General features: G+C 44.1%; 1 protein-coding gene across 1 annotated transcript in view; it reads right to left on the bottom strand.

Moving 5' to 3' along the window:
• Positions 1-826: 826 nt before the first annotated feature.
• Ddi2 (DNA damage inducible 1 homolog 2) overlaps positions 827-12,516 on the bottom strand; it is a 35,888-nt gene continuing 24,198 nt past the window's right edge. Inside the window, exons 7-9 of the mRNA XM_038334811.1 lie at positions 7,514-7,617; positions 3,742-3,931; positions 827-889 (exon numbers count right to left, since the gene is read on the bottom strand). Coding sequence (XP_038190739.1) covers positions 873-889; positions 3,742-3,931; positions 7,514-7,617 — 311 coding nt within the window. The 3' untranslated portion in view covers positions 827-872. The remainder of the gene's footprint in view (positions 890-3,741; positions 3,932-7,513; positions 7,618-12,516) is intronic.

Here is a 12,516-nt window from a genome sequence, read left to right as displayed (position 1 = left end):
AAGGAGGGAGGGAGGGAGAAAGAGAGAGAGAATGAGAATGAAATGCTATGAGTCTAATTACAACCAGCCTCCAAACCCTTGCTATTATTAAAGGTGCTTCAGATAAAATCAGTAAGTGTACTCAGACGGACACAGTCCTGCCGACAGCACAGAAGGCAGCAGTGGCCTTCCACAGTCATGTCAGGCCAAAGACACAAGAGCCCAAGTATCAGTTCTTACTATTTGGGGGGAAAAACTAAGTTCTGCTAACAATTTTCCTCCCAAGTAAGTTTCACTACACAGTCCAGGCTGGTCGGTCTTAAGCCTGGGATCCTCTTGTCTCAACTTCCCAAGAAGGGGATGGCCAGAGGCACTACCATGCCCTGCCCACCCATTACTATAATTCTGGGTAAGTCATCCGGCTCAAGTTTCCATTTCTGCTCAATTAAGATGAAAACTCTGTCCTCTATAAACTTCCAATGTACAAGGACTTCCAGCTTTTCAAAGCAAGATGGCTTGAGACATCTAACAAATCACCTGCAACAAACTGCCGTAATGCAGACAGTCTTGACTCGGTGTCCTCAACTGTCAGAGGTGGTGGGTACATAGTATCTTCACTAAGAATCTCCCCTGGACTGTTCCCATAAACAGTAACGTTCTAAACAAGAATTTATGCCTACATGTACATATGCCAACATACACAAGAGTGTATATACAGGCTAGTTGTAACCAGATTTAACAGGGAGAAACAGAGATGGCAAGTCTTGAGTTTCCAAAATGGTTCCAGACAGAGACTGTTGAGAGCACAGGACAACTGGATGGAAGGTAATGTGGCGTCTATAAATACCTGGTCTGGGGCCCACTCCAGCTGCAGCACACACACACTACATGCATCATGGCTTCTGACGCTCTGTTTGGATTAGGAAACAGACAAGCAAACGTGGGTTAAGAACGCAGAACCACAAGGCATGCAGGGCTGTAGTCTTCAATCCTTCCCATTCTTAAAATGAGGAGCGAGGAGTCCATGGTAAGGGATGTTTCCAAAGCTTGGGCATCCCAAAGACTTGCTGGTTGCTTCAATTCTCTCCAAATACAACCAACAAGGTTTCTACATCAACAGATTTTTAACTGTACTTGGAAAGAAATTATTTCACAGCTCTGCACAGATGTAGGAGGCAAAGTCGATCCATCAGAAGAGCTGCTTGACGGCCACCTAGAAGGATTAGTGGGCAGGGTAGAAGCTTTCCAATTGCCCAACAGCTCTATTTTTGTGTTTTGAGACAAGGTATGGCCATGTAGCCCAGACTGGCCTAGAACTTGACATCCGAAGCGTGGGCTTATAGGCAGGTGCCAGCACACCTGGCTCTCATTCATTTTCTGAAGACAAACCAAGAGTGGCTAAGGCCCTGATGCTGCCTTCTTCACAGTTAACCAGCATATAGACATGCTAGACAGCTCCTACAGTCTGTAGATAGATACAGAGGGTAAAGATACCCTGACAATTTTCTGGAAATAAATAACTTTCTGGAAATACTTCCACATATCATGTAAAGAATCATGATTTTAGTGATCCCAAGCAGTTGATTCTCCTAATAAATCAAGTCTAACTTTGCAGAATCACACCATTAGAACACTACAAAAATCAACACAGGTCACGTGTGTTAGTAGCAAGGATTCCATGGATTGGTGGTTTCTAAAACTGGTCTGTGCTTATCTTTGCTGATTCTGAAAAGGTGGCAGTTACTTTAGTACCCTGAACGTGATGCGCACTTCAGAAGGCTGAGTGTTACTGACTGGGTTAGGAACACTGCTGCCGTCAGCTGGTGTTTCTCTAATTACGGCACATGGCTGTGTGGGGAAATGCTATCTTAAAATGTCAGCAGCCCGTCTAAATTGCCAAACTGCCGTCCATAGGCTAAGGAGGTTGATGAGCTCACTGGCACTGACCCTCCAGGAAGATTAAAATGATTGCTGGTAACTCAAAACTCTCTCTTCTTCCTTCCAAAAAATACCTCAGTTGCAAACCAAAATCCTACTTTCCACATAGTGAAGTGGGACCACATGTGGAAGTTCCATCAGCTACACAATTCAGAGGTTCAAGGCTACACGCCTACACGGGCTCTAGGAAAACATAACAAAACTTTACTTTTCTTTTGGTTTTTCGAGACAAGGTTTCTCTGTGTAGCTTTAGAGCCTGTCTTGGAACTAGCTCTTGTAGATCAGGCTGGCCTCGAACTCAGAGATCCACCTATCTCTGCCTCCCGAGTGCTGGGATTATAGGTGTGCACCAACACTGCCTGGCTACATAACAAAGCTTTTCAAACATTATATTATCTCTGTCTTGGGAAGAAAGTTATTCCATGAGTTCATAATTCTACCAGAAAGAGCAAGGTGTGAGATGGTCACATTGATAAATAATCCTGACCCAAGACTTTAAGACAATTCACTTAAAAGTTAAATCTTTTTAGTTTTTGGAAAATGCATGAGTCACTGTTTTGTTGTTAACAGATGGAGAATTTCAGGGAAGTTGTCTTGATCCATTTTCCTCAGAAGACTGATCTTTCTTCATATTCAGAAGGCGTTAGGGGCACCTGGTTTCAAAGCACTGCTATGTGGCCTTAGTCTGAGACCTCAGCAAGCATAAGTACTACAATTGATTAAAGTAAGATTACACTCGTCACTGGTTCTTCTTTGGAGGCAGCACTTTTGGTAAACATTTTCACTGTTTAGTCATAGTGATAATGCCTTCCTTGAAACCAATAAACGTGCTGAGAAAATGAAATGCATTTCCTGAGATACTGCTGATCCTGAAAGTGTATGCTTACTGTAGAACTTTCTTTATGAACAAAACAGGACGCTTTAGAAGCATGCAAGCAAAGAATGACCTAACCTTGAACATGGCACTGGATCCTGGTTCCAACTTGGCCTGAACTCACAGAGGTAGAGATCAGTTTTGCTTCCTGAGTGCCATGCTGGGATTAAGGCTTCTCTAGCTGTTGGTTGTTTTGACCTGAACTTGTGATTCTTCTGCCTCAGTCTTGGACTGCTACTATTACAGGTATATGCCATTATACCTAAATTCTTCTTTCTCTTTTCGGTTTTCCAAGATAGGTTTCTCTGTGTAACAGTCAGAACTATCCTGGAACTTGCTCTGTAGACCAGGATGGCCTCCAACTCACAGAGATCCACCTGCCTCTGCCTCTGGGAGTGCAAGAATAAAAGGTGTGTGCCATCACACCCAGCTACCTAGGTTCTTTTTTCTTGATCTGTTGAAATAGGAGTGCTTTTATCATGATGGCAACTATGTGTGGGCATGCACAGGTCAGAGCATAACTGTGGAGTCGCTGTTCTCCTTCAACCTTCACATGGGCTCTGGTTTCTAGGCTTCCGTGGCAAGTGTCTTTACCTGCCAAGCTATAGCAATGCAAACCCGTCCACCCTCTCTCCTCCTTTTTGAGACAGGGTCTCAGATATCCAAGCTAGCCTTCCATCAACTATCCCACCTTTACCTCCTTAGTGCTAGAATTCCAGGTGTGTAGCACCTCATCCACTTTATGTGGTACTGGGGACTGAGCCCAGTGCTTCATGTGTGCTGGGCAAGTGCTCTACTTTCGAGCCCCAGGAGCTTCTTTCTCACCACAGTGTTAAGATGGAAAGAGGAGTAAGAAGACAGAACACAACTAGTGCTCAGCAACGAGGCTCATTCCTAGGAAGCCTTCACCGCACTAACAAAAGCACCTTTCAGATGGTCAGCCCCAATACCTGCATCCTCTGCTGATTTTTGAATGGCTTCTGCTAATTCTTGGTCTGCAATCTCCTCTGGCCGTATGTCCTCTCGCCCAGTTCCATATGCCAAGCGGGCACACTCTGGTAGCTCCCCCTCAGGAAGGAAGGTGGTCTGTGAGCCTGTGGTGCCAATTACCAGTACATTTTTCTTCAAGTCAATCGAACACTTTGGAAGAAAGCAAAGAAAAGCAGTAAATGAATCGAGTCTTAGCCCCACATTCAACCAATGAAGAACATGACCAGGAAAAGAGAAGGCTTAAACAGAAACACAAAGACACCCTTACTATATACCCGCAAGCAGCAATGTTTTACACCTGGGAGACAAAGTCTTGCTATGTTAATCCAGAACGACCTCGATTCATGCTGTAGGCTAACAGCCTCCAACTCACCTTCCTCCTGCCTGTGTGCCTCTCCATCTCCCTAGATCGTTTCTGATTTAGATAGGCCCTTGAACCCAGCATGCAGTGGAGGCTGACCTCCAACTCATGGTCCTTGTCTCTATTTGGTCTCCTGTTTCTGCTGCTGCACTGCATACTTCAGGCCAGCAAGCTCCTGAGTTTCAAGGCAATTCTGCCTCCATGTCCTATCTTGGGGTAGGAACGCTGAGACTACAGATGCCACCACACCCATCAAGGGCTCTGGGGATCAAGCCTGGGTGAATAGGCTTACACAGGCACCGCAGCTAGCCCTACAACTAAGCCATCTCCCTGTCCTTCTATGTTTTTTTATTTTTTGAGAAAGCGTCTATAATCCTGACCTTCCTTGACATCTTGATCCACCTGCCTGAGGCCAGTGGTGGGATTACAGGTGTAACGCCCACTACAGCCACTTCGCTTTACCTTTTCCGTGTGGCTTTCTTCCTTTTCTTCCCCCCAAGACAGGTTTTCTCTGTGTAGTTTTGGAGCCTGTCCTAGAACTCACTCTGCAGACCAGGGTGGCCTCAAACTCACAGATATCCACCTGCCTCTGCCTCCCAAGTGCTGGGATTAAAAGTGTGTGCCACCACCGCCTGGCTCCCTGTGTGGTTATTTCTACATAAAATTGGACGGTCACCCATATTTGATTTACACCTGTAAAGTTAGAAAATACCAGTGTATGCTAAAAGATAACAAGAAACTGACAAATAAACAACCTAGCTTTTTTCTAGCCAAACATATTCAAACATATGCAGGTGCTTAGTGCATACTTCTCTTGGGTGTTACTTAGACAGTAGACAGAACATTGAGATTGAAAGAGTAGAGAATGGAAATGCTTTGTTCATTCAGGGAGAATTATCTGACAATACATTAATTTGTCATGATGCTTTATTCCTCATCTAGGAATCATTCTGCAGGAAATCATTCTAAAAAAATAAAACCCTCTTGATTTCTAGTCAGAATCTTAAAATTATACAACTTAATAAATCTGCTGATACCGGGCGGTGGTGGTGCATGCCTTTAATCCCAGCATTCAGGAGGCAGAGGCAGGTGTATTGAGGCCAGCCTGGCCTACAAGAACTAGTTCCAGGGGCTGGAGAGATGGCTCAGTGGTTAAGAGTATTGCCTGCTCTTCCAAAAGTCCTGAGTTCAATTCCCAGCAACCACATGGTGGCTCACAACCATCTGGAATGAGGTCTGGTGCCCTCTTCTGGCCTGTAGGCATCTACATAGACAGAATATTGCATACATAATAAATAAATATTTAAAAAAAAAAAGAACTAGTTCCAGGACAGCCTCCAAAGCTACAGAGAAACCCTGTCTCGAAAAACAAAACAGAAACAAACAAACAAACAACAAAACCCTGCTGAGGCTGGAGAGATAGCATAGTGGTTAATAAGGGGATGTCACCATCCCTCCCCTCAGGGAGCAGGGAAACCCCCGAAAAAGAGGAGACAGAGGATGACGAACATCAAGAAAATAAGGCTCTTCAAATCAACATAGTCCAAGCGCATGTGAACTCACAGAGAATGAGGCAGCACGCACAGGCCCACATAGGTATGTACCAGGTCCTCTGCATATACATTACGGCTTCCACTGCACTGTTTTTATTGGACCGAGTGAGAACACGGAGGTCTCTGTTTCTTATGCCTTCTCTTGGGCTCTTTTCCTTCTGACTGTTTTGTCCAATTCTGATATGTTAAGTTTTGTTTTCTCATACCATAACACAGAAGCCTGTTTGTTTTCTAATGAGATGGAAAGGTGGAACTGGATGGGAGGGGAGGCAGGGAGGAACTGGGAGGAATAGAGGGAGGGGAAACAATAACCAGGATATATCATCTGAGGGTAAAAAATCTATTTCAATATGAGGAAGAAAGGCAAAGGAGCACCTGTTCTGCAGAGGACCTTCTGCTTCCAGTACCCAAACGGTGGCTCATAAGCATCTCAACTATACTTCCAGGGGATGCAATACTCTCTTCCTACTTTTTAAAAAAAAATATTTATTATGTTTACAGTGTTCTGCCTGCATGTATGGTATAGGAGGTCCTTCTGTTTATGTGTTGCTTTCACTGGTTAATCAATAAAGAAACTGCTTGGCCTGATAGGGCAGAACTTAGGTAGGCGGAGAAGCCAGAACTGAATTCTGGGAGGAAGAAAGCAGAGTCAGAGAGCCGCCATGAAGATGCCAGGTCAGACATGCTAAATCTTACCCGGTAAGCCACTACCTCGTGGTGATATATAGATTACTAGAAATGGGTTAAATCAAGATGTGAGAGTTAGCCAATGAGAGGCTAGAGATAATGGGCCAAGCAGGGATTTAGTTAACACAATCTCTGTGTGATTATTTTGGGTATAAGATAGCTGGGCAGTTGGGAGGACAAGCAGCCCGCTCCTCATGTTACACATGTATGCCTGCAATCCAGAAGAGGGCACCAGAACCCATTACAGATATTTGTGATTGCTGGGAATTGAACTTAGGACCTCTGGAAGAGCAGGCAGTGCTCTTAACCACTGAGACATCTGTCCAGCCCTCCTCTTACCTTTAAGTGTACCACAAATGCATGAACAAAACATATAAGATAAAACTAAGTCTAAAAAAAATTTAAGGCTAAAATAACTGCTATTATAATGTCAAAACAGACAAGATTTAGCTTATCCCTAGAGGTTTTACAAGTAGAGATCTGTGCTGTTGTTTTGAGACAGGGTCTCACTATGCAACTCAGGCCTCACAGATACTTGGCTACCTCTCTGTTCTAGGTGCTAGGATCTGATCTAAGTGATAGGATCAAAGGCATGCACTACCACACCCAACTGACAGACTCTATTTGGAATGACAGTCATCTCAACTCTATACAACAGAATCTACCAAGAACATTTCCATGTTTGAAAAACATGCTTCTTGGTTAATCTATGCAACTAGCAGAACTGATGCAAATATTAGAGACACATAGCAAAAAGCAGACAGCTCAGGTATGATGGTACATGCCTATAATTCCAGGATCAAGAGGCAGAGGCAAGAACATGCAAGTTCAAGGCAGGTTTCTTTATACAGTGAACTCTGGGCCTATCAGGGTCATACAACAAACCCATGACTCTGGTGCAACAGTACACACCTATACCACCCTCAGCACTGGGGGAGTGGACGCAGGAGGATCCTGGAGTTACTGTCTTACCAGTCTGGTCAAATTGGTGAGCTCTGGGTTTAGTGAGAGACACCAGCTACAACAAACAAGGTGAGACAGACCAAGGAAGACATCTGCTGTCAATTTCTAGCCTCCACGCACTTATGTGTGTCCATGCATGCACACACACATACAAAAGCTCTTAATTACCTGATGTCGTTTAAGCATGTCTAGTCCCAGAAGCATGTCCATAGGCTGTTCTTCGAGTATGGAGAAGGAACATGCCAGGAAATCGCCTTCAATCTGAACCTGAGCTAAAGCATAAGAGGAGGAGATATTACTGATGCAGCTGCACAAGCCTGGGGCAGCAGTAGAAGAACCCATCCCCTGTGCTGGGCTCCCTGGGATCAGTCAAGCCAAGGAAGGCACAACAATGAAACAGGCTGGGAAGCAAATGAAGTATTCAGGGTAGGGCTACTATTTTCAATACCTGGCTTTTCAAGGATCACTATCAGGACCCATGCTCAGCAGGTGATGAAAGCAAGCATTAAGAGGATTAACACACATATATACACACACACACACACAACGGTAACAGTGAAATCAGCTCTCTGGTTATTAACCAACGGCTTCCTATGTACTTATAAATGGTTTACCGAGTATCTGTGAGTACACTATGTACATGGTTACTAGGATGGAGCCCAAACCATACCACTCTGACACATTTTGCACAAGTGTTTCCTAGAAAGCAATAGAACCAGCATATCTGCAACCTTTTAAAGTCAACCTTCACACAAGAAAAGGTTTCTCATTGCCTGTTAGAGCCAAGTTTCTACTTTTCAAATCAGGGACACAAGGAAAGTCTGGCTCTGCTTGTGTCTCTTACTTCTCAGGTTAAAATTTATTTTACTAGGAGCTGGAGAGATGGCTCAGCACTTAAGAGCACTGGCTGCTCTTTCAGAGGACCCAGGTGCAATTCCAGCACTGACATGGCAGCTCATGTAAGTCCTGTTCCAAGAGGTCCAACAGTCTCATACAGACATACATTCAGGCAAAACACCAATGCACATGAAACAAAAAAAACAAAAACAAAAAAAAAAGATTATTTTACTAGGGGAAGAAGGGATGATTCAGCAATTAAGAGTATTGGCTACTTTTGCAGAGGTTCAATGCCCAGCACCAACAGAACAGCTCAAAATCACCAATAACTGCCCTTCTGGCTTCCATAGGCATTAGGAACACAGGGAGTGCACAAATGTAAATGGAGGCAAACAACCATAAACATAACACTTTTTAAAAAGGCATTAAATTACTTTGCTACTATTAAGAAGCAAGCCAAACAGAGTGTGAGCTATGTGTCCAATATAAAATATACTAAACAACCATGCACTTAGTTTCCAGATGAAGAAATAGAAAACCAAGTGTGAGACTGCCTCGGTGGTTAAGAGTGCTTGCTGCTCTTCCTAATAAACTGAACTCAGTTTCAGGACCCATGCTGGCAGTTCACAATGCCTGTAACTCCAGTCAGCCTGTGCACACAGATGGGATACACACTCACCTAGACATATGCACATAAATAAAAACAATCTTAAAAAGAAAAAGAGAACCAAAGTGATATGTTTCCTATATTCCTCTCACCTGTCTCCTCCAACTCTCCCAACTATCTTAGTTCTGTGTTAATCATTTTTAGTTTTTCCTCGATCTTTAGATAGTATTATACATATTTCTAGCCAACATTGTGTCTATTTTATTATTTTAAAGTATTATTTATGTTTTCAAGCACTGGAACTATAGATGTACAATACCACACGTGCTCAAGGAACCCCCTCCCCAGGGTTTCTCTGTGTGGCCCTGGATGTCCTGGAACTCGAGGATCTGCTTGCCTCTGCTTTCTGGGTGCTGAGATTAGATATTTTTTTTTTTTTTTTTTTTTTGTTTTTCGAAACAGGGTTTCCCTGTAGTTTCTAGAGCCTGTCCTGGAACTAGGTCTTTTTTTTGTTTGTTTGTTTGTTTTTTTTGTTTTTCGAGACAGGGTTTCTCTGTGGCTTTGGAGCCTGTCCTGGAATTCACTCTTGTAGACCAGGCTGGTCTGGAACTCAGAGATCCGTTCTGCCTCTGCCTCCCGAGTGCTGGGATTAAAGGCGTGCGCCACCACCGCCCGGCTGGAACTAGGTCTTTTTTTTTTTTTTTTTTTTTTTAAAGACTTATTTATTATGTATGTTCTGCCTGCATGTATGCCTGCAGGCCGGAAGAGGGCGCCAGATCTCATTACAGATGGTTGTGAGCCACCATGTGGTTGCTGGGAATTGAACTCATGACCTTTGGAAGAGCAGCCAGTGCTCTTAACCATTGAGCCATCTCTCCAGCCCCTGGCACTAGGTCTTGTAGACCAGGCTGGCCTCGAACTCAGAGATCCGCCTGCCTCTGCCTCCCGAGTGCTGGGATTAAAGGTGTGCGCCACCACGGCAAGGCTTTATTTGTTATCGTGCTTATTTCTTGAAACAGGGTCTCTATATATAGTTCTGGCTGTCCCAGAACTCCTTATGGCTGACTTCAAACTCACAAGAGAGTAAAGGCGTGCGCCACCACGCCCAGCTCTCAGGACAAACTTTTTAATCTTGCTTGGCATAGAGTTTACTTTTAATAATCCAGAGGCAGAGGCAGGCAGATGTGTGAGTTCAAAGCCAGCCTGTCTTACATAATGAGTTCCAGGGTTAGCCAGGGCTATAGAGAGACTGTCTTTAAAAAAATAAAACTTTGAATCTTAATCTTTCCCCTTGTTTTCTTCATTATCTTCATGGTCAGTTTTAGGAGTCAGCATCTCATATGGTCCAGCCTCCACCTGTCAAATGCCTAGTTTAGAAGTGTATTGGGCACTGCAATCTGCCTCTAAGCACATGTGGTGTACTCAGGTTCAGGTGTGAACATGTATGTGGAGACTGCAGTTTGATGCTAAGTGCCTTTCCCTCTATTGCTTGTGGCATGAATAATAAAAACCCAGAGACAGATATTGGGGTTCAACCTGAAAACCAGAAAAACAAGGCAGCCAAGCCACTGAAGTCTTACCTCTACCAATGCTGAGCAATCGCAGACTAAGCCTCTCTCTCCTCCCATTTTATATTCCCTCTAGTGCTGGGATTAAAGGTGTGTGACTCCCTAGGGCTGGGATTAAAGGTGTGAAGCACCACCACCTGGATCTGTTTCTGCATCCATCTTGTGTAGCCCAGGGTGGCCTTGAACGCACAGAGATCCATCTGCCTCTGTCTCCCAAATCCTGGGATTAAAGGCCACCACTGCCTGACTTCTAGTGACTTAGCTTTGCCTATCTGATCTTTTTTTTTAAATAAATCTTTGTTTATTTATTACATATACAGTGTTCTGCTTGCATGTATACTTGCAGGCCAGAAGAGGACACCAGATCTCAGTACAGATGGTTGTGAGCCACCATGTGGTTGCTGGGAATTGAACTCAGGACCTCTGGAAGAGCAGGCAGTGCTCTTAACCTCTGAGCCATCTCTCCAGCCCTGCCTGTCTGATCTTTAGGCAAGCTTTATTTATTTATTTATTTATTAAAACATAAATACAATTGCTTTCCACTATAGTTTGTGAAATGGGGTCTCACCCATTTTGACAGGGTTAGATGGCTCACCAGTCCCGAGATCAGCTGGTCTGTGCTCCCAGCATTGAGGCTGCAGACAGGTGCCATCACACCTCGCTTTTACAGGCTGAGATCCAAGCTCAGGGTCTCACACTTGCGTAGCAAGCATTTTGTCAACTCAAGCATTTTCTAACCCACCTTTGGGCTGTAATCCACCTGGACAATTATATATGTGCACTGTGAAGCTGGTCTATTCCTCTCTCTACGTGAACATTCAGCTATCCCAGAACACCTCCAATTCTCTCTTGCTCTAAGATTCCCACAGACATCTAGAGTGCAGATAACCCCTTGGTGATGATAGCCAAAACGAGAAACAGCCAACTTGATAGGATCTAGACTTTCTATGGAAACATACCTCTGAATATATTGCTACAGTAGTTCTAGAAAGATTTAACTGACAGAATGCCCATTCTAGTATCCATTAATATTTTGCCCCCTCACTTCCACGCACACAAAACAAAACAAAACAAAAAAACAAACACACTAAGAATATGGAGGATGAGCCTGGCATAGGAGGCCACTGACTGAGCAACAGGAAGAGATCACCATCAGAGCACATCAAGGGGCAGGACAGAGGACAGCCTGGCTGTGGGGTGTGCTTATCATGTGCACTGGGCTCCATCATGGAACTGAAGGATGCATCCCCAGACTTAAAAAGCCATTACACTCAAGTACAAGAAAGGAAAAGAAGACACTCAAGGGGCTGGAGAGATGGCTCAGTGGTTAAGAGCATTGCCTGCTCTTCCAAAGGTCCTGAGTTCAATTCCCGGCAACCACATGGTGGCTCACAGCCATCTGTAATGGGGTCTGGCACCCTCTTCTGGCCTGCAGGCATACATGTAGACAGAATATTGTGCACATAATAAATAAATATTAAAAAAAAAAAAAAAAAAAAAAAAGACACTCAAGTATATGAAAATACCCTAAGGGGGACTGAAAGAAGAAAGGGACCATACTCCTCAAGGGCATTCAACATTCCCACAGCAACACTGATCATAATTCTAGGGAAATGACTTCTGATCTACCAGACTAGAGGGAAGAACACACACTCTAGGGTCAGCAAGATGTTTCAGCAAGTAAACTGTTTAGCCACAGAAGCCTGACAACCTGAATTCAAGTCCAGGGACCACAGAAGAGTGGAAGGCGAGAATCAGCTCCCAAAGTCGACTTGACCTGCACAGGAGAAGGTTTATCCACAGATACACACCCGCTTATGGTGATATTTTGTTTGTGATCTACTAACAAACAAAGCTTGCTTGAAGATCATAATGCAGAGCTACACCACTATTAGTCACAGAGGCCAGGCAGTGGTGGCACACACCTTGAAGAACTAGTGGCTGGCTGCTCTGCTTCTCTGATCTTTCCTGATCTTTCAGCTTTTACCCCCATATTTGACTCTGGGTTTTTATTATTAAGACCAATTAGAATTTGAGCTACACCTGCTTGTTTGCATGTACATAGCCACAACAACCAGAGATGATTATGAAAGAACCTTAAAACTCAATCACCCTAAAAATTCCCTACCAAAAAGCAGCAAGCATCTGCCTGCCTTCAC

This window comes from Arvicola amphibius, chromosome 6 (assembly GCF_903992535.2).
Source record: "Arvicola amphibius chromosome 6, mArvAmp1.2, whole genome shotgun sequence".
Lineage (NCBI taxonomy): Eukaryota > Metazoa > Chordata > Mammalia > Rodentia > Cricetidae > Arvicola > Arvicola amphibius.
The sequence above is the reverse complement of the archived record's forward strand: the minus strand, read 5'-3'. Positions and strand labels throughout refer to the sequence as shown.